General features: G+C 44.9%; 1 protein-coding gene and 1 pseudogene across 2 annotated transcripts; one reads left to right on the forward strand and one right to left on the reverse strand.

Annotated features, from left to right (window-relative positions):
* Positions 1–6608: 6608 nt before the first annotated feature.
* On the forward strand, positions 6609–8218 carry LOC119363999 (50S ribosomal protein L27-like). Of its 2 annotated transcripts, none has more exons than XM_037629387.1 (4): positions 6609–6746; positions 7122–7228; positions 7341–7462; positions 7705–8218. In XM_037629387.1, the coding sequence occupies exons 2-4, from the start codon at positions 7150–7152 to the stop codon at positions 7939–7941; spliced, it is 438 nt and encodes a 145-aa protein (XP_037485284.1). In that variant the 5' UTR covers positions 6609–6746; positions 7122–7149; the 3' UTR covers positions 7942–8218. The 2 variants fall into 2 exon arrangements, with proteins under 2 accessions (XP_037485284.1, XP_037485285.1); XM_037629388.1 differs by having other exon boundaries at positions 6611–6746; positions 7131–7228.
* A 597-nt stretch (positions 8219–8815) lies between these two features.
* LOC119360923 lies at positions 8816–14405 on the reverse strand (annotated as a pseudogene).
* Positions 14406–20164: the final 5759 nt, after the last annotated feature.

Here is a 20164-nt window from a genome sequence, read left to right on the forward strand (position 1 = left end):
GATCTTGAAGGTGTTCAAGATGGATCAGTCAAAGAAGAAGTTCTTGCCTGAATTGTAAGGTAAGAAGTTAAGACTTAAAGCTCGACCACGACAGAATAGAGAGAAAGGACGAAGGTCGTCCCCTATGCTTGAGACGTAGGCTCTTCAGTATGCTATGCTGTGTACCGCACCTGAAGTGTGCCTTGCCATGAGACAGTCAAGGGGTACAAGAGTGATCCAAGAATGGCTCACAGGACAGCGGTCAAAGTTATCCTTAGTAACTAGTGGACTAAGGAATTTTCTCGATTATGGAGGTGGTAAAAGAGTTCGTCGTAAAAGTTACGACGATGCAAGCTTGACACCTATCCGGATAGCTCTGAGTAGAGAGACCGGATACATATAATGGAGCAATAATTTAGAATAGCTCCAAGTGGAACAGTTGTTTGGAATAGCTCCAAATAGAGCGTGGTAGCTGCATCTAGGAGATGACATAGAGATTTGTAAAGCACACACAGATCTGAAAGGTTCAGACCCGTTGACTAAAACCTCTATCACAAGCAACATGATCAAACATAAAACTCATTGAGTGTTAATCACATAGTGATGTGAACTAGACTACTGACTCTAGTAAACTCTTGGGTATTAGTCACATGGCGATGTGACCTGTAAGTGTTAATCACATGGCGATGTGAACTAGATTATTGACTCTAGTGCAAGTGGGAGACTGTTGGAAATATGCCCTAGAGGCAATAATAAAAGTATTATTATTATATTTCCTTGTTCATGATAATTGTCTTTTATTCATGCTATAACTGTATTATCCGGAAATCGTAATACACGTGTGAATACATAGACCACAATATGTCCCTAGTGAGCCTCTAGTTGACTAGCTCGTTGTGATCAACAGATAGTCATGGTTTCCTGGCTATGGACATTGGATGTCGTTGATAACGGGATCACATCATTAGGAGAATGATGTGATGGACAAGACCCAATCCTAAGACTAGCACAAAAGATCGTGTAGTTCATTTGCTAGAGCTTTGCCAATGTCAAGTATCTCTTCCTTTGACCATGAGATCGTGTAACTCCTGGATACCGTAGGAGTGCTTTGAGTGTATCAAACATCACAACGTAACTGGGTGACTATAAAGGTGCACTACAGGTATCTCCGAAAGTATCTATTGTTTTATGCGGATCGAGACTGGGATTTGTCACTCCGTGTAAACGGAGAGGTATCTCTGGGCCCACTCGGTAGGACATCATCATATGCGCAATGTGACCAAGGAGTTGATCACGGGATGATGTGTTACGGAACGAGTAAAGTGACTTGCCGGTAACGAGATTGAACAAGGTATCGGTATACCGACGATCGAATCTCGGGCAAGTAAAATACCGCTAGACAAAGGGAATTGTATACGGGATTGATTGAGTCCTTGACATCGTGGTTCATCCGATGAGATCATCGTGGAACATGTGGGAGCCAACATGGGTATCCAGATCCCGCTGTTGGTTATTGACCGGAGAACGTCTCGGTCATGTCTGCATGTCTCCCGAACCCGTAGGGTCTACACACTTAAGGTTCGATGACGCTAGGGTTATAAAGGAAGCTTGTATGTGGTAACCGAATGTTGTTCGGAGTCCCGGATGAGATCCCGGACATTACGAGGAGTTCCGGAATGGTCCGGAGGTAAAGATTTATATATAGGAAGTCCTGTTTCGGCCATCGGGACAAGTTTCGGGGTCATCGGTATTGTACCGGGACCACCGGAAGGGTCCCGGGGGCCCACCGGGTGGGGCCACCTGCCCCGGGGGGGCACATGGGCTGTAGGGGGTGCGCCTTGGCCTACATGGGCCAAGGGCACCAGCCCCTAGAGGCCCATGCGCCAAGATATAGGAAAAAGGGGAGAGTCCTAAAGGGGGAAGGCACCTCCGAGGTGCCTTGGGGAGGATGGACTCCTCCCCCCTCCTTAGCCGCACCCCTTCCTTGGAGGAGGGGGCAAGGCTGCGCCTCCCCCCTCTCCCCTGCCCCTATATATAGTGGAGGGGAGGGAGGGCATCCACACCTGAGCCCTTGGCGCCTCCCTCCCTCCCGTGACACCTCCTCCTCTCCCGTAGGTGCTTGGCGAAGCCCTGCAGGATTGCCACGCTCCTCCATCACCACCACGCCGTTGTGCTGCTGCTGGATGGAGTCTTCCTCAACCTCTCCCTCTCTCCTTGCTGGATCAAGGCGTGGGAGACGTCACCGGGCTGTACGTGTGTTGAACGCGGAGGTGCCGTCCGTTCGGCACTTGATCATCGGTGATCTGAATCACGACGAGTACGACTCCATCAACCCCGTTCACTTGAACGCTTCCGCTTAACGATCTACAAGGGTATGTAGATGCACTCTCTTTCTACTCGTTGCTGGTCTCTCCATAGATAGATCTTGGTGATTCGTAGGAAAATTTTTGAATTTCTGCTACGTTCCCCAACAGAAGGATCACTAGCCCATGTAGCATCCGAATAGGCCTGGAGCTGTAATGAACTAGAATGGGGGAAAAGGAGACGATGAGAAATCGTGCCACGAAGATATCGTAGAACACGAAGAAGGTGACTATAGTGAACTAAAGTGGGAGCAGAACAAACTGACTCAGAATATGGACAGGATAGGAGATATCACGACGAGTGACAGCAAGATAGACAAGACTCCCAACAAGATGACGATAACGAGTCGGATCAGACAGGGGCTCACCATCAAAAGCGCGAAGGTGAAGATTGAGCTCCATAGGAGTCTCAACAGTGCGCTCATCACTAAGAGCCGCACGAGCAAGGAGATCCTGGATATACTTTTATTGGGAAATAAAAAAGGCATCAAAGGTGGAGGAAACTTCAATCCCGAGAAAGTAACGAAGAGGACCAAGATCAGACATAAGGAACTGCTCACTAAGACGGGCCTTGACAAAGGCAATGTACTCAGAATCGTCGCCAGTGATGATGATGTCATCAACATATAGAAGAAGAAGAGTGCGACCACGAGTAGAAAGGTGGACAAACAACGCTGAATCATGAGCACTGGACAAAGAACCAGCTGCAGTGACCACAGAGAAAAAACGCTCAAACCAAGCTCGGGGGGCCTGCTTAAGGCCATAGAGAGAGCGACGAAGACGACAAACCATACCATCAGGAACTAAATACCCAGGTGGTGGCTGCATATAAACCTCCTCACGCAACTCATCATTAAGAAAGCCATTCTTAACATCAAGCTGGGAGACGGACCAGTGGCGAACAGAGGCCGCAGCGAGTAGTGTGCGGACAGTGGTCATATGGGCCAGGAGCAAAAGTTTCATCATAACCATGTCCATGCTCCTGCTGAAAGCCACGAGCCACAAGACAAGCTTTATAACACTCAAGAGAACCATCAGAGCGAGTCTTGATCTTATAGACCCACTTACAAGTGATGGAACGAACACGGGGAGGAAGAGAAACCTAGAAAAAATGTTAATTCGAAGAAAGGTAATAAATTCTAAAAAAATCATAAATTTGAAGAAAAAGAAATTAAAAAAACCATGAATTTTGAGAAAAGAATTAGGAATTTGAATTTGATAAAATATTCATGATTTTGAAAAATTATTGCAGATTTTAAAAGTTTATGAATTTGAAAAATTGTCCATGAATTTGAAAAAGATCATGAAAGTAAAAGATGTTCATAAATGTTCATGAATTTGAAAAAAATCACCACTTTAAAAAATGTTTACAAAAATTTAAAAAAGTCACATATTTAAAAATTATTCATCATTTTTGCAAAAGTTCACAAAATTAAAATGAAAAATAAAAGAAAAGAGAAAAAAATAAAGGAGAAATTAATATGAAATTTCTTCTCCCGTCCATCTTCCCTGCCATTCTTCGCCGCCATGGAAGCCCCCCAGCCGTCCCCCGTCACCGTGGAGGTCGCGCACGTGCAATCCCTTTCGGCGGATTTCGTCGCCAGCCATGTCGCCCCCGCCGTCGCCCAAGGCCCCAACGCGCCTGCTCGCAAGCGGCAGGGCAATGTTGTCGTGCAGGGCGGCAATCCGGCTGGCCCGCCGGAAAGGCGCGTGCGCCGGGTGCCGCTACTACCGCGCGATCTTCCCGCCCACCGGCGGAGAAGGTGAGCAAGGTTTCAGGCGTGAAGCGGAAGAAGGTTCCTACAAAAAGGTCGGCACTTCGTCCACTCCCTCCGCCACGGCGAGATATTCCCCGACGATGTCGTTTAACGACGCTGCTTCCACCGCAAGCGAGGTATTCGATGAAATGACCGGAAGGTATGCATCTTTGATCTCTTGTTCTTGCTTCGCTTTTCGGCATTGTGGTTGTTCTTGACTTGATGTCTCTCAATGTAGCGATGGTTTGAACAATGCCACTGTCGAGTTCGTGAACTTGTTGGACACCAACACCGTCGACATCGATAGGGCCCCATTCGTTGATTTAAATTGTAATGAAATGGAGGGTGGCGTGGATGATCATGGTGGTGAAGATGAAGTGGAGGAGGTAGATGGGGGGCGTATGAGGAAGCGCAAGCAAAAAAAACATGAGATCGAAGAACTACATGATCTTGGAAGATCAAAACTTGATCAAGGCTTGGAGTGTGGTGTCTCTTGATGCCTGCACGGGTACATCTCAAACCTCCAGGAGATATTGTCAAAGAATCGAAGATCAATACTTCCGCATAATGGCCAAGCATCCCAATAGGACACCACGGACCTTTCGGCCACTCCAAGGGCATTGGGACGTGATCAAGCCGATTTGCAACCATTGGCCAGCTTGCTTGGAACAAGTACGCAATGCACCTCCAAGTGGAACCGTGGCATCCGACTGTGTGAGTTCGTTTTCACGTCCCAAATTGTGCATGTCATTTTGCATCATATGAAGTGATTGCATCATTTGACTTTGTTTAACTTGTGTAGAACAAAATTGTCCAACAAAGATACAAAGACATGGAAGCTTCCAAAGGCAAAAAATTTAAGCTAGAGCATTGTTGGGATATGCTCAAAGAGTGCGAGAAGTGGAAGTTGATTGACAGGGAATCCCCACCGAAGAGAGGTTCACTTACGAACATGGATGAAGATCAAGATGATGATGGCCCAAGAAACTTGAACAAGCCCGATAGTGACAAGAAGACAAAGGAGAAGATCAAGAGGGAACACAACGCTTCGAGTTTGCGGGACAAGATAGATGCCATGGTGCAATCAAATGAGTTGATGTTAGCGAAGACATTGGAGACAAAGAAAGTGTTGACCGAGAAGAAGGCACGGGAGAAGCAAGAGAAGTGGCAATTGCTCAAGGACGAGGGGTTGCGCAAGGCGGCCATTGAGGAGAGAAGAGCACGTGCCGCTGAGAAGAAAGCCATGTCCAAGCTTCTTACCGAAGAGAATAGGATCATGACATTGAACCGTAATGACATGGACGATATCACCAAAGAGTGGCATGATATGGCAAGGAGGGACATCTTGAAAAGGAGGATGCTTGCGTCGGCCGGTGCGTGTTACAGTGTCGTCGATGTTTTCTCATCGGGGTTTTGAACCAATACCGCGATGCATTCAGTGCGCCCGCCGGTGATTTCGGTGCTGGAGTTGGAACAAGCGCCGGCGATGGATTCGAGGGCGCCGATGACTTCGATGGAAGTAGTGCGAGTGAAGAGCGACCAAGATGATCAATGACATGGTCGTCGCTTTTGGAAGTCCTTTTGCATTTGTCCTACAAAACTATGCTTTTATTTACGCGTGAACTATGTTTTATCGTTTGAATTTGAACTTATTTGTCGGAATCGCTGTCAAATTTACCTATTGGGGGTTTTCGGTTTGCGGGTCGACGCGGCGGTGCCCGAGTAGACCCGGGTAGCCGACCCGTAAAAGAGCATCTTCTGTGAATATTCTTTTATACGGGTCCGTTTGCGAGGTCTGACTCTGCGGCCGCCCGCGCCGGCCCACAAAGCCGTTTTTTCGCGAACTGTAAACACGTTTTGCGGGTTTGCATTATACAGGGTCTAGAGATGCTCTTACATACGCCATAGACTTAGGAGAGAGACGGATTAGGATGCTCCGAGCGGCACCCGTGATTTTCTTTCATTTCGTGTGTGTTTCAAAGCCACATGATGCCCGGAGGCCCCGATGTCGACGCACGGGCACGACCATATATTGCTTGTCTTTGGTAGTCTCGGGGAAAACAAAACAGGGGCTTCAACGATGCTGTTATGTCGTGGCCTTGTGGGAGATCATTCTTGCGCGATATCTGAAAATATTGTGGCGCCATAAGCTTGCTCCGTTAAAAAAAAAATCCAGGGTTCTATCTTTTATACAGAGAAATTACCATAGTTTTTGTAAGTACTCTAGTTTTAATAACATAATTTTAGTAAGTAAATAAAACTATTGGTATCCAAAAAAACTGTAGTATTCTCATAACAATAAGAAAATACTTTGCTATCAAACATGACCTACAGATTGCTTGAAATAAAATATTCCAACATTTTTCTTGAAATGTTCCAACATATTACGCTTACGAATAATTATAAACATACTTTTTCTAAAAACATGTTAGACAAAAAAATGTTTCCAAAAAATTAAGAAAAAATATGAATAAATGGGCTGCGCCATGACCGGCCCACTTAGGATTGCCAACGAGGTCTAGTCCTCGTCTCGCTCCACCAAGGCGACGATCCATTCCCTCGACACATCTGTGCAAGAGCACGCCGCCGCCGCCGGGAGCCGCCTCCATCGCCCGTCGCCTCAGCTCTTCCCCCGTCCGCAAGCAAGGTATCTACCCTGGCCATGGCTCCTCGGTCTTCCCCCCTCCTCAATTGCTTGCTGCCTTCTGCCGCTGCTATTGCTGCCTCCCGTGCTTGTGCCCCCGCCCCCGTACTGTATTTTGATCTCGTCTCAGTATCTCAAATGTCCAAAATACTATTTCTGTTCGGTTAATTCCCCTCACCAAAAGTACTAACATATCAGAACATAGCTTAGTGAAGGCCTTTTGGACATTTATGCGTTGACTCTCCAGCTTAGTAAAGTAGATCAACGTAATGTAAAAACCAATCACCACGGAATGCAGAAAGAGGCACAATGCATGAGTATAATTTGTTTTTTGTTATAGTACAGTATTAATATCTATATTTGAGAGAATCCTTATAGTGATTACAGGTAAACTGTCGCAAGCAAGATGGCCCTCTCATCAGTTTTCAGGAGAGTAAACATCAAAGAATTGATCTCAAATGTTCCGGTCTACACTAGCTCAACAGGTGATGAGCTTAGGCTTTAGTAGGCAATCTGTGACATCGAAGCTTAGAATTTGTATCTTCTTCCTTTTCTGAACAGGTGGCCTGATCTTATTTTGTATGTACTTAATTCCAGAGACATCTGGAGGAATGAGCTTGGTCTTTAGGCGTTGGGCCACAAAAAAGACTGCTGGGTCAACGAAAAATGGCCGTGACTCTAACCCCAAGTATCTGGGTGTTAAGAAATTTGGTGGAGAGGTACCATCTTCAAGTGCTCCTTATGGTTTTGATGTTTCTTCTTGTTCATGGCCTTGAACCAGATTAGCTGAATAATTTCCTAAATGACATGAAAATAGCTAATACTGATATTTTGGCATCTGCTTTAATCATACCATACATTGTGACATTGGTAGTCGCTGTGCTATCTCATTATTATAGCCAAAAAAGGGAAAATTATCTCATACTGCTCTCCGACGTTTATACTAGTTTTATTTTTCCAGAAAGTGGAACCAGGAAACATCATCGTACGACAAAGAGGAACCCGCTTCCATCCTGGGAACTATGTTGGCATGGGGAAGGATCACACTATCTTCTCTCTGAAGGAAGGCCATGTGCGGTTTGAGCGGAATAAGCTGACTGGCAGGAAATGGATTCATGTTGAACCTGTAGCTGGGCACACTCTCCACCCTGTTTACGCCAACGGTTCAGCCACTGCAGCTGACATGGAGCTACTGTAGTGTTGATGTGTGTGTGGGTTGCAGTGACAAGTTGCTGATAGCCTACTGGGGATGGCTCTGCTGTTTTGCTCCGACATGGATACCTTCCGTAAATGAACTTGTTCTAGCGAAAATGTTTCTGGGCTAGGATGATTGCAATAAGTAACTTCAGTGTGTTTCTGATGTCATTTTAAGTATCCATTCTGCACAAGACAGTGAAGGTTCACTTGTGTAATTTTTTTGTTCGCATGCTGCTGCTTTTCTCTGAAATCAACAGTGTACCCTGCTGTTTGGTCTATTCTCAAGTTCGCATATATACTGACTTGTGATTCATTGTGGTTGCTGTTGCCGGCAAACCATATGAACAGCTTGCCAGATCACCACATGGTGCCTGATGGCCATAGCAGGTGCTACCCACTGCTGAAATTCAAGTGATTGTCTGTGTTCACTGCGTTCTGAATGTGTCCTTTTGGGAGGAACGGTATGGGTTGTTGTAGGTGAAACCTTGTTTGCTAGTGTTTCTCAGATCATCATGATACTTCTTTCTACAGTAGCTTTCTGCGTCGCTGCTGTAATGTTTTCTGATAGAATGTTAATGTCCAGTTTTATTTCTATTTCACCTGCTTTTCTGGTGTTTCTGGATGTAGAAAAAAGGTTGTGTTAAGACAGTTCGTTTCTAACGCTCAGCAAGAGGATGTACGCGGAAATTTATCAGAGCCTTGGATTGTTTATTGGGTTTCACACTGAAAACAGGTACAGGTACAGTCTATCAAAATCTACAATAAAAACAGCTAGGAAAAAAGTGTCTTAACACAAAGTTGTACAGGTACTAACTTTACGGCAATGCTACACGTACAAACGATTTACAGGCTTTTACAGGATGGTTAACCTTGATTGGTCAATAGGTGAGCGGGGCGGCCCACCCCTTGAAAATCAGGGGGGAAGAGGTTTGTGATTGGTTGTTAGATGGAAGGAGCGTGTAAAAGCGTGTAAGTCTTTGTATGTCTAGCATTTTTGCTAACTTTAATACAAAGTTGTACTAAACTTGAGAACACTTATTTTGAGACGGAGGGAGTAAGATACATGTCTACAAAATTTGATTGTTTCATTTAGATCAATTTTAGATCTTTTGTCCAAACAGCCAGTGGGCGTAGAATGCCAGCGATTCTTTGGGCTTGTACTCAGGAACAGTGTGTCCAGATCCCTGAAACATGGTGCTTGTCAGAAAACCTCAGCCATATGATAAACTCTTGTCGATTTAAGTTTGTGTCTCTACAACATTCTCCAGATGGACTTCAAAGCTTGCTTACATACCTTTATGGTGAGGAAGGTGAGATTGTGATCATAGCCTTGTGTATATCTGCAGTCGCATAAAGCAGGGAACTTAAATCAGTTCAGATACATGTTTTTTTTAATGTTTTATTAATCCTAACATGGAGTCCAAAACAGCTCAAGGACCGGGCAACTCTACTTAATTAATGAGACGAGGCAAAACATTTGCCTCCGTTTCAAAAAATATAGTGATAAAAACATGCATGCTAGTTATGTTAGACAGAGTTCTTGTCATCTATCAATTGGCACATCAGATGGCAGATATATAACTAAATCAGAAACATATGTGAATGGTGAATAATCAAGGAGAAAGATGTACAGTTGTAGAGAAAAATGGTAGAACATCATACCCAGCAACTTGACCCCCAAAGTGCCATGGTTGCCATGAATCGACAACTCGGTAGCCTAATGATCTGACCCATGCCTCCGTTCCAGTGAAAGGGATACACAGATCATGATCTCCACTGTACAATTAAACACCCAAAAGTTGCTAAACTTCATTTCTCTTTTTTCAATAAAGTGATTACATATCGGACAAATGCAAAGGTGAGCACGGGTACATACCCCGTGTTGCAAGGCTGCACATTTCAAATTTATCACACAAGTATGTATTGCGCAAAAGTATGAGCACTAACAAAGTGACAAAGTTGCACACTTGTGAATTATTCGCAAAAGAAAAAAAGAACACTTGTGAGTTGTAAAAGATGACCAATTTGTGACCCATAGTGCCAAAAATCCACAATAGATACTCCCTCTGTAAATAAATGTAAGACATTTTAGGTCACTACTTTAGTGAATTTTTTTTCGAAAAGGGGATTACCCCGGCCTCTGCATCATAAGATGAACACAGCCATCTACTTTAGTGATTTAAAACGTCTTATATTTGTTTACAGAGGGAGTACTTTTTAACATCTCCTTTGTAGCGGAAGCATTGATTCTCTCTGACGGTTGTGTTTCCACAGTTCGTTTGAAGCATTCTAAATGGACAACTTTATGCCTTAAGCACAACACATGTACATCAATGTAAGCATATGGGTTAAAGGTATCCTTATTGATGAAAACTAATTTCTATTCCAGGTACCAAGAAAGGCTGTGTGCATCACATTATGCAGAGCCGAGGGGCATCCCCTCTTTTCGAAAAAATACCAGGTATCAAGAGTCTAAGACTATTGTCTGAACCAATTTACCCACAATAAATATTAGGACTAAAGTTTGAAAGGGTTGTTTTTTCCTGAAGGTTATATTCACGTTCTTTACATTGAATCGAAGTAATTTGGTACGATGTGAGACGAGACTTGTGCTTCGCTATCCTATTCAAATATGATTTTTTCCCCCTTCCGTTCTTAAGCAATAACCACAGAAAATGTATTATGCACAACCAATCTGCTAGTTTTGCTTTATTAGAAAAAAGTCAGTTTTGATTGGACAATTAAATGTATTATTTCCTAGTAGTTCAACATGTTCTCTACTGAACCTTCACCCTAAGTTGATTCCATATATTAATCGATGTCTTCTTTTGCAGGAAATAAGTTACTCAGTGTTAACATTGTCAAATGATCAAGTTGCAGGTGTGCCCCATACCTGTAAATAAGTACGCGATATCCCATGGCTGTGAATTTTTTTTGATAATCCACCATGCTGCCTGTATCATGAGTGTAGTCTATTCTTGTAGTATTCAATTCCCATGATCCAATTAAGCTTTTCTGATGTGCCAATTTCGATCGAGGTTATTCCCGACAAACAAGAGTTAGTTAATTTGTGCCAATTTTAGGATTAAATTCACACTAATTTGTCTCGCATCAACCATCATACCGGTTTGGCGTGAATGGCACCTCTTACATCTTCATCATCCAGCCATATAGTAGCAAGTTCATCACTCTGTGAGGACATATAATTGTTATAAATGAGAGGACTTATGAAATGATGTATGTGTATCGAAAATGTAAACAACAAATTGTAAATGATCTACATATAACTATAAGGACATTGATATAATTTTCATACCGTGCATGGAAGTGATCTACCACCAAGCTCGGGTCACAACGTGACATGTCCGCTGCTCACAGGAAGACCGAGAGGCCATGAAAGCCCCGCCATCCTCTTCCTCACTGGGAAAGGCCTCTCTGTTTCACCTAGCTTTCTGAAGCTTGATGGCAAGCTGCTGTTCACGAACGCTATCTCTTGGACTTCAGGGTGGTGGTAGCATGGTGCAAGAATGTTGTACGTGTTCAGGTCTTTCAGTTCCTGCAGATGACAACACAAATTGAGGCCTTACAGTATTTGGAAGGTTGCGTATTTGCTTGTCGGTTTACAGGTTCTGGTACATGGACATTACCCAACGGACTCTATCTATATTTTCTTGGCACACATCATTAACTTTTCCCCAGAATGTGCCGTGGCAAGCAGCACTGACATCCTGAAACAGGGCAAACAGTCAAATCATCGTTAGCTTGCTATCTGTTTACAGAAGAAACTACTTGTGGCACCGGCAATTATGCAGAAACAAGACAAAGCGAAACACCTCAAACAAGTCGGTTGATATGAGACCCATCCCAAGTGCAAACGGCACAAAGGAGTTCAAATCGCGCTGGATGGCACAAAGGAGTTCTTCACGTAGTCTGCGTCGGTTGCTCCGGGGGTGCTTCGGTGCTCAAAGTTGAAGGGATCTGAGCAAAGAACAGGGCACCGTTCGGGCCATCCCGGCCAAAATCACAAGATGATAACAAAGAAACTGCCGGCCCGGACGAAAGGTAAGAATAAGATCAATCCAGACCGTTCTCGTAGACGAATCCGTCGAAGCTGGAGCAGCCGGGGCGCCGTTGAGCCAGAGCACGACGGGGTCGAAGGCCGGATCACGCTCCGACAGCACCAGGCAGTAGAACAGCCTCCTCCATTGCTCTCGTCCACGGTTATGTACCCGGCGTAGTGTTTGGATGGGAGGGCGCTGTCGAAGCCCGGGAGGTGGGTCACGAGCATACCTGGCCAAACTGGCCGGCCCGGCCCGGCAATCGTGCCTGGCCCGCCACGGCCCGCCATGGCATGATTATTAGCCGGGCCGTGCCGGGCCGGCCCACGGGTGGGGGCTCGCTTGCAACCGCCACCCCTGGATGCAAACATTAACCTCAGACCGTAAGCTCACACACACAACTTCGCATGCACAACTGAATGGCGATGAATAAAATGTCAGTGGGAATGACCTTCAAATTGATTCTTGGCTTCAGAGCCTTCTGTTGTCCCTGTAACGACGTAAAGATGACATGTGAGAAACTTCTGATCTCAACCATGAATAATCTACTCACTGTGAGTGACAAAATCTACCTTTAACAACTTCATCAGCTAGTGTAGGAATGTATATCCCTGCGTATGACTCTCCGGAAATGTAGAATGGGTTCAACTGAAACTCCGGGTATAACTCGAACCACTGCAACAACGAGTAAAATCAGCATCCAGTTTCTTGAATTATGTCGTGTAAATTATCACAACTGAAGCAGAGATTGTTACCTTCAAAAGGAAGGTATGCGCATCGGATGCGGTTTTCAGGTCACCTGTTGTGTAATCCGATTTGTTCAATGAGTATGACATCCCAATACCGGCAGGGGAGTCCAGGTACATCATGCTTGAAACCTACTCCCTCCGTCCCATAATGTAAAACGTTTTTTGACACTACACTATTGTCAAAAGACGTCTTACATTATGGGACGGAGGGAATAGTTAGTTTAATGACACATTTATTCAATCACTTGGCATGGAAAAAATACTGCTCGTTCTATGACAATTTGGTAGAGCTGAACAAGATTAGTACTCCTAAATTCTGGGCAGGCTGCTGCGGGGTAGGCCTGTGTTCAGGTATGCGGATTACCTTTGACCAACTATAGGGTAATAGGGATTGAGCTGCAGCTTGGGCAGCCCTCCGGGGGTGCTTCCGCGCTCAAAGTTGAAGGGACCTGAGCAAAGAACAGGGCACCGGTCGGGTCATCCCAGCCAAAATCACAAGATGATAACAAAGAAACTGCCGGTCCGGACGAAAGGTAAGAATAAGATCAATCCAGCCGTTCTCGTAGACGAATCCGTCGAAGCTGGAGCAGCCGGGGCGCCGTTGAGCCAGAGCACGACGGGGTCGAAGGCCGGATCACGCTCCGACAGCACCAGGTAGTAGAACAGCCTCCTGCCATTGCTCTCGTCCACGGTTATGTACACGGCGTAGTGTTTGGATGGGAGGGCGCTGTCGAAGCCCGGGAGGTGGGTCACGAGCATACCTGGCCAAACTGGCCGGCCCAGCCCGGCAATCGTGCCTGGCCCGCCACGGCATGATTATTAGCCGGGCCGTGCCGGGCCGGCCCACGGGTGGGGGCTCGCAGCCCAGGCACATCACGCAGCCTATCTGTGCCTGCACGCGGCACGCCTAGGCACGCCGGCCCGTTATGGCATGCTGGGCCGCCTGGCGCATATTTACCTCGGCTGGCGCGTTTTTCCCCTCTGTACATAAAAAAAAGTCTAAAAAATATAGAAAAATACAAAAAATTAAAGTATTATGTAGGATAAATCTAAAGTTTTATTATCGCTTGCCCCATTAAAACCTTCCATCCCAAAGATGTAAAAGAGTACAAGCTAAAATAGAAAGAAATATATTAGAGCACTACAAATGTACGGATGCACTACAAAATCTATAATACCTAAATAGTTCATCCCCACTATCTAATTCTCTTGACATGCAGCCTATCCACATCATCACCCATGTCCCACACATGCCACCTAAGGCCATGTTCGGTTGACAGGGTTGTGGGGGTTTTTGACAGGGATTGAGGTGAATTAAATCCTCTACAAGTCAAATCCCCCCCCCCCAAATCCCCTCCAATCCTCTTAGGGCAGGGTGTAACCGAACAAAGCCTAAGACTAGCCATAGTGGGAGTAACTTCGGTAGTAACATCGAGTCCAACTCAGCAAATTTGCTTATGTGGCAATGAGTTAATGAGGAGAGATATAGTACTAGTAACTTAGCTAGTTACTGTAACATCACATGTCCTAATGCAATATGAGTCTATAACCTAATAAATGAAGCTTTGCATGTTACCACACTTATGTTACTACCCATTATTGAAATAGTAACATAGTCTAGGGATATATGTATGTTACTAGTGTATGTTACTCTCCATTGTGGCTAGTCTAAGGGGAAAAATCAACTCCTTCCACGTCTTCCTTTTTTCCTCCCATGCGTCAAAACTTAGGTTGCGTCTCACTGCATCCCCATATGGGCTGTACGGAAGCCGTTTCTGATATTTTTATCTAGGTTTAGGCTGCGGGGCCAAGTAGTGGGCCCTATAGCTACATATTTAGACGTTTCAGCCTATGGGTGTTATATAGCTGGATACTTTATTTTGCTGGAACAAACTAGAAGCCCATGGGAAAACAATACGTAGTTGTCAGTCTGTCCGTCTACCCCAATTACTCTCCACCGAACAGATTGCTTTATCAATCTCTCTTGGTATTCTATACGCCAACTCGTCTTTCATCTTCTCCACTAAGTAACGGGATGGAGTTAATCTTCATCTTCTCAAGTAAGGAACACTATAACTAGCACCCCTGCTTGAGAGGTTTAGCCAGGTTATCTTTTGCTGCAGGAAAATAATGTCATGGAGTTAAGAATTTGAAGCCGCGTCATCAACATCCATCGTACAGCCCCCATGCCTCCACCACAACTGTTTTGGACAGGATGAATTAGGAGGTGGCGTTGATCCAAAGGTTTCCCGAGAACCAGCAAAGCGCTTCATGACGATGTGCCTCCAGGTCGTTGTGTACGCGCTCTCTGGCTGAAGCTTCAACGCTCCTGGGTCTATTTTATTTCCTTCGGCAGTGCCCAGGACCTCAAGAGCAGGTAACTATTTGAATCCCCGATTATATCTGACAAATTAACCTTGCATGAATTGTTGTTGAGTTTTGCTTCATGCACAACTGTTTCTACTAAGGTACAGGTGAACTTTCAAGTCCCCTGGCATCTGATTTGTATCAGGTAATTATTTTGCTCTGTTGACCCATCCTAATCATACTCAACTATCTTGCTCTTTTACAACAAGCTTATCCTCATGATTCGTTTATTAGTTTTTGACATGCCTTCTACTGCTATGTTCATAGATGAATGAATGTTCTAATTGTTTGCGCCATCTAACGATGAATGTTTACTGATTGTTCTTCTGGATTGTTGTCAAACTGTGATATCTATTTTCCTACATAAGAACAACGAAGCATATATTGTAATGGTACTTGGAGGGTCTGATTATGATTTATTTTGACATGCACGATGTCCAAACAAAAAATATTATATCAGATTGGCTTCCAATTCAGTACCGAAGATTGTTTCCCAATATTTATGGGACATCGGAGATAATCCATGTTTAAAGTTTACTTCCGATTGTCCCAACGATATTTCTGTTGGAAATATGTCCTAGAGGCAATAATAAAAGTGTTATTATTATATTTCTTTGTTCATGATAATAGTCTTTTATTCATGTCGTAACTGTATTATCCGGAAATTGTAATACACGTGTGAATACATAGACCACAATATGTCCCTAGTGAGCCTCTAGTTGACTAGCTCGTTGTGATCAACAGATAGTCATGGTTTCTTGGCTATGGACATTGGATGTCGTTGATAACGGGATCACATCATTAGGAGAATGATGTGATGGACAAGACCCAATGCTAAGCATAGCATAAAGATCGTGTAGTTCGTTTGCTAGAGCTTTGCCAATGTCAAGTATCTCTTCCTTTGACCATGAGAGCGTGTAACTCCTGGATACCGTAGGAGTGCTTTGGGTGTATCAAACGTCACAACGTAACTGGGTGACTATAAAGGTGCACTACAGGTATCTCCGAAAGTATCTATTGTTTTATGCGGATCGAGACTAGGATTTGTCACTCCGTGTAAACGGAGAGGTATCTCTGGGCCCACTCGGTAGGACATCATCATATGCGCAATGTGACCAAGGAGTTGATCACGGAATGATGTGTTACGGAACGAGTAAAGTGACTTGCTGGTAACGAGATTGAACAAGGTATTGGATACCGACGATCGAGCCTCGGGCAAGTAACATACCGATAGACAAAGGGAATTGAATACGGGATTGATTAAGTCCTTGACATCGTGGTTCATCCGATGAGATCATCGTGGAACATGTGGGAGCCATCATGGGTATCCAGATCCCGCTGTTGGTTATTGACCAGAGAACGTCTCGGTCATGTCTACATGTCTCCCGAACCCGTAGGGTCTACACACTTAAGGTTCGGTGACGCTAGGGTTATAAAGGAAACTTGTATGTGGTTATCGAATGTTGTTCGGAGTCCCGGATGAGATCCCGGACGTCACGAGGAGTTCCGGAATGGTCCGGAGGTAAAGATTTATATATGGGAAGTCCTGTTTTGGTCACCGGAAAATTTTCGGGCGATATCGGTAATGTACCGGGACCACCGGGAGGGTCCCGGGGGTCCACCAAGTGGGGCCACCTGCCCCAGAAGGTTGCGTGGGCCAAGTGTGGGAGGGGACCAGCCCCTAGGAGGGCTGGTGCGCCCCCACAAGGGGGCCAAGGCGCAAGGGAGAGTGGGAGGGGGCAAACCCTAGTCCAGATGGGCCTTAAGGCCCACCTAGTGGGCGCCTCCCCTCTCTCCCCCTCTTGGCCGCCTCCCCAAGTCCCATCTAGGGCTGGCCGCACCCCTTGGGGTGGGAAACCCTAAAGGGGGCGCAGCCCCCTTCTCCCCTATATAAATAGAGGCCTGGGGCTGCCCATAACATAAGAGAACTTCTCCTCTCGTTGGTGCAGCCCTGCCTCTCCTCCTCCTCCTCTCCCGTGGTGCTTGGTGAAGCCCTGCTGGATTGCCACGCTCCTCCATCACCACCACTCCGTTGTGCTGCTGTTGGATGGAGTCTTCCTCAACCTCTCCCTCTCTCCTTGCTGGATCAAGGCATGGGAGACGTCACCGGGCTGTACGTGTGTTGAACGCGGAGGTGCCGTCCGTTCGGCACTTGATCATCGGTGATTTGAATCACGACGAGTACGACTCCATCAACCCCGTTCACTTGAACGCTTCCGCTTAGCGATCTACAAGGGTATGTAGATGCACTCTCCTTCCCCTCGTTGCTGGTTTCTCCATAGATAGATCTTGGTGACACGTAGGAAAATTTTGAAGTTCTGCTACGTTCCCCAACAGTGGTATCAGAGCTAGGTCTATTGCGTAGATTCTTTGCACGAGTAGAACACAAAGTAGTTGTGCGCGTTGATATTGTTCAATATGCTTACCGTTACTAGTCCAATCTTGTTTCGACGGTATTGTGGGATGAAGCGGCCCGGACCGACCTTACACGTACTCTTACGTGAGACAGGTTCCACCGATTGACATGCACTTGGTGCATAAGGTGGCTAGCGGGTGCCAGTCTCTCCCACTTTAGTCGGAACGGATTCGATGAAAAGGGTCCTTATGAAGGGTAAATAGCAATTGGCATATCACGTTGTGGTATTGCGTAGGTAAGAAACGTTCTTGCTAGAAACCCATAGCAGCCACGTAAAACATGCAACAACAATTAGAGGACGTCTAACTTGTTTTTGCAGGGTATGCTATGTGATGTGATATGGCCAAGAAGAATGTGATGAATGATATGTGATGTATGAGATTGATCATGTTCTTGTAATAGGATTCACGACTTGCATGTCGATGAGTATGACAACCGGCAGGAGCCATAGGAGTTGTCTTTATTTTTTGTATGACCTGCGTGTCATTGAAGAACGCCATGTAACTTACTTTACTTTGTTGCTAAACGCGTTAGTCATAGAAGTAGAAGTAGTCGTTGGCGTGACAACTTCATGAAGACACGATCATGGAGATCATGATGATGGAGATCATGGTGTCATGCCGGTGACAAGATGATCATGGAGCCCCGAAGATGGAGATCAATGGAGCTATATGATATTGGTCATATCATGTCACAACTATATAATTGCATGTGATGTTTATTATGTTTATGCATCTTGTTTACTTAGGACGACGGTAGTAAATAAGATGATCCCTTACAAAATTTCAAGAAGTGTTCTCCCCTAGCTGTGCACCGTTGCTACAGTTCGTCGCTTCTAAGCACCACGTGATGATCGGGTGTGATGGATTCTTACGTTCACATACAACGGGTGTAAGACAGTTTTACACAGCGAAAACACTTAGGGTTAACTTGACGAGCCTAGCATGTGCAGACATGGCCTCAGAACACGGAGACCGAAAGGTCGAGCATGAGTCGTATGGTAGATACGATCAACATGAAGATGTTCACCGATGATGACTAGTCCGTCTCGCGTGATGATCGGACACGGCCTAGTTGACTCGGATCATGTGATCACTTAGATGACCAGAGGGATGTCTATCTAAGTGGGAGTTCATAAGATGAACTTAATTATCCCGAACATAGTCAAAAGGATTTTGCAAATCATGTCGTAGCTCGCGCTTTAATTCCACTGTTTAGATATGTTCCTAGAGAAAATATAGTTGAAAGTTGAAAGTAGCGATTATGCGGACAGTAGATAGCTTATGTCCTTAATGCACTGCTCAGTGTGTTGAACCTCGAACGTTGTCTGTGGATGTTGCGAACATCTGACATACACGTTTTGATAACTACGTGATAGTTCAGTTAAACGGTTTAGAATTGAGGCACCAAAGATGTTTTTGAAACATCGCGAAACATATGAGATGTTTTGAGGGCTGAAATTGGGATTTCAGGCTCGTGCCCATGTCAAGAGGTATAAGACCTCCGACGATTTTCTTAGCCTGCAAACTAAGGGAGAAAAGCTCAATCGTTGAGCTTGTGCTCATATTGTCTGAGTGCAACAATCACTTGAATCGAGTGGGAGTTGATCTTCCAGATGAGATAGTGATGTTTCCCCAAAGTCATTGCCACCAAGCTGCTAGTGCTTCGTGATGAACTATAACATATCAAGGATAGAGATGATGATCCTTGAGGTATTCGCGTTGTTTGACATCGCGAAAGTAGAAATCAAGAAGGAGCATCAATTGTTGATGGTTGATGAAACCACTAGTTTCAAGAAGGGCAAGGAAAAGAAGGGATACTTCATGAAACGGCAAATCAGCTGCTGCACCAATGAAGAAACCCGAGGTTGAACCCAAACCCGAGACTAAGTGCTTCTGTAATAAGGGGAACAACCACTGGAGCAGGATTACCCTAGATACTTGGTAGATGAGAAGGCTGGCAAGGTCGATAGAAGTATATTGGATATACATTATGTTAATGTGTACTTTACTAGTACTCCTAGTAGCACCAGGGTATTAGATACCGGTTCGGTTGCTAAGTGTTAGTAACTCGAAATAAAAGCTACGGAATGAAATGGAGACTAGCTAAAGGTGAGCTGACGATATGTGTTGGAAGTGTTTCCAAGTTTGATGTGATCTAACATCGCACGCTCCCTCTACCATCAATATTAGTATTAAACCTGAATAAGTGTTCTTGCACCTAAAGGAATGGTTTATTGAATCTTGATCGTAGGGATACACATTTTCATGCCAAAAGATATAAGATAGTAATGATAGTACCACTTACTTATGGCACTGCCATGTAAGTCATAATGGTATAAAACGCATGAAGAAGCTCCATGTTGATGGATCTTTGGACTCACTCATTTTTGAAAAGTTTGAGACATGCGAACCATGTCTATTGGTATATATGCATGAAGAAGCTCCATGCAAATGGATCGTTTGGACTCACTTGATTTTGAATCACTTGAGATATGCAAATCATACCACATGGACAAGATGACTGAAAAGCCTCACTTTTAGTAAAGTGGAACAAGATAGCAACTCGTTGGAAGTAACACATTTTGATGTGTGCAGTCCAATGAGTGCTGAGGCATGCAGTGAATATCGTTAT

This window comes from Triticum dicoccoides, chromosome 2B (genome assembly GCF_002162155.2).
Source record: "Triticum dicoccoides isolate Atlit2015 ecotype Zavitan chromosome 2B, WEW_v2.0, whole genome shotgun sequence".
Taxonomy (NCBI): domain Eukaryota; kingdom Viridiplantae; phylum Streptophyta; class Magnoliopsida; order Poales; family Poaceae; genus Triticum; species Triticum dicoccoides.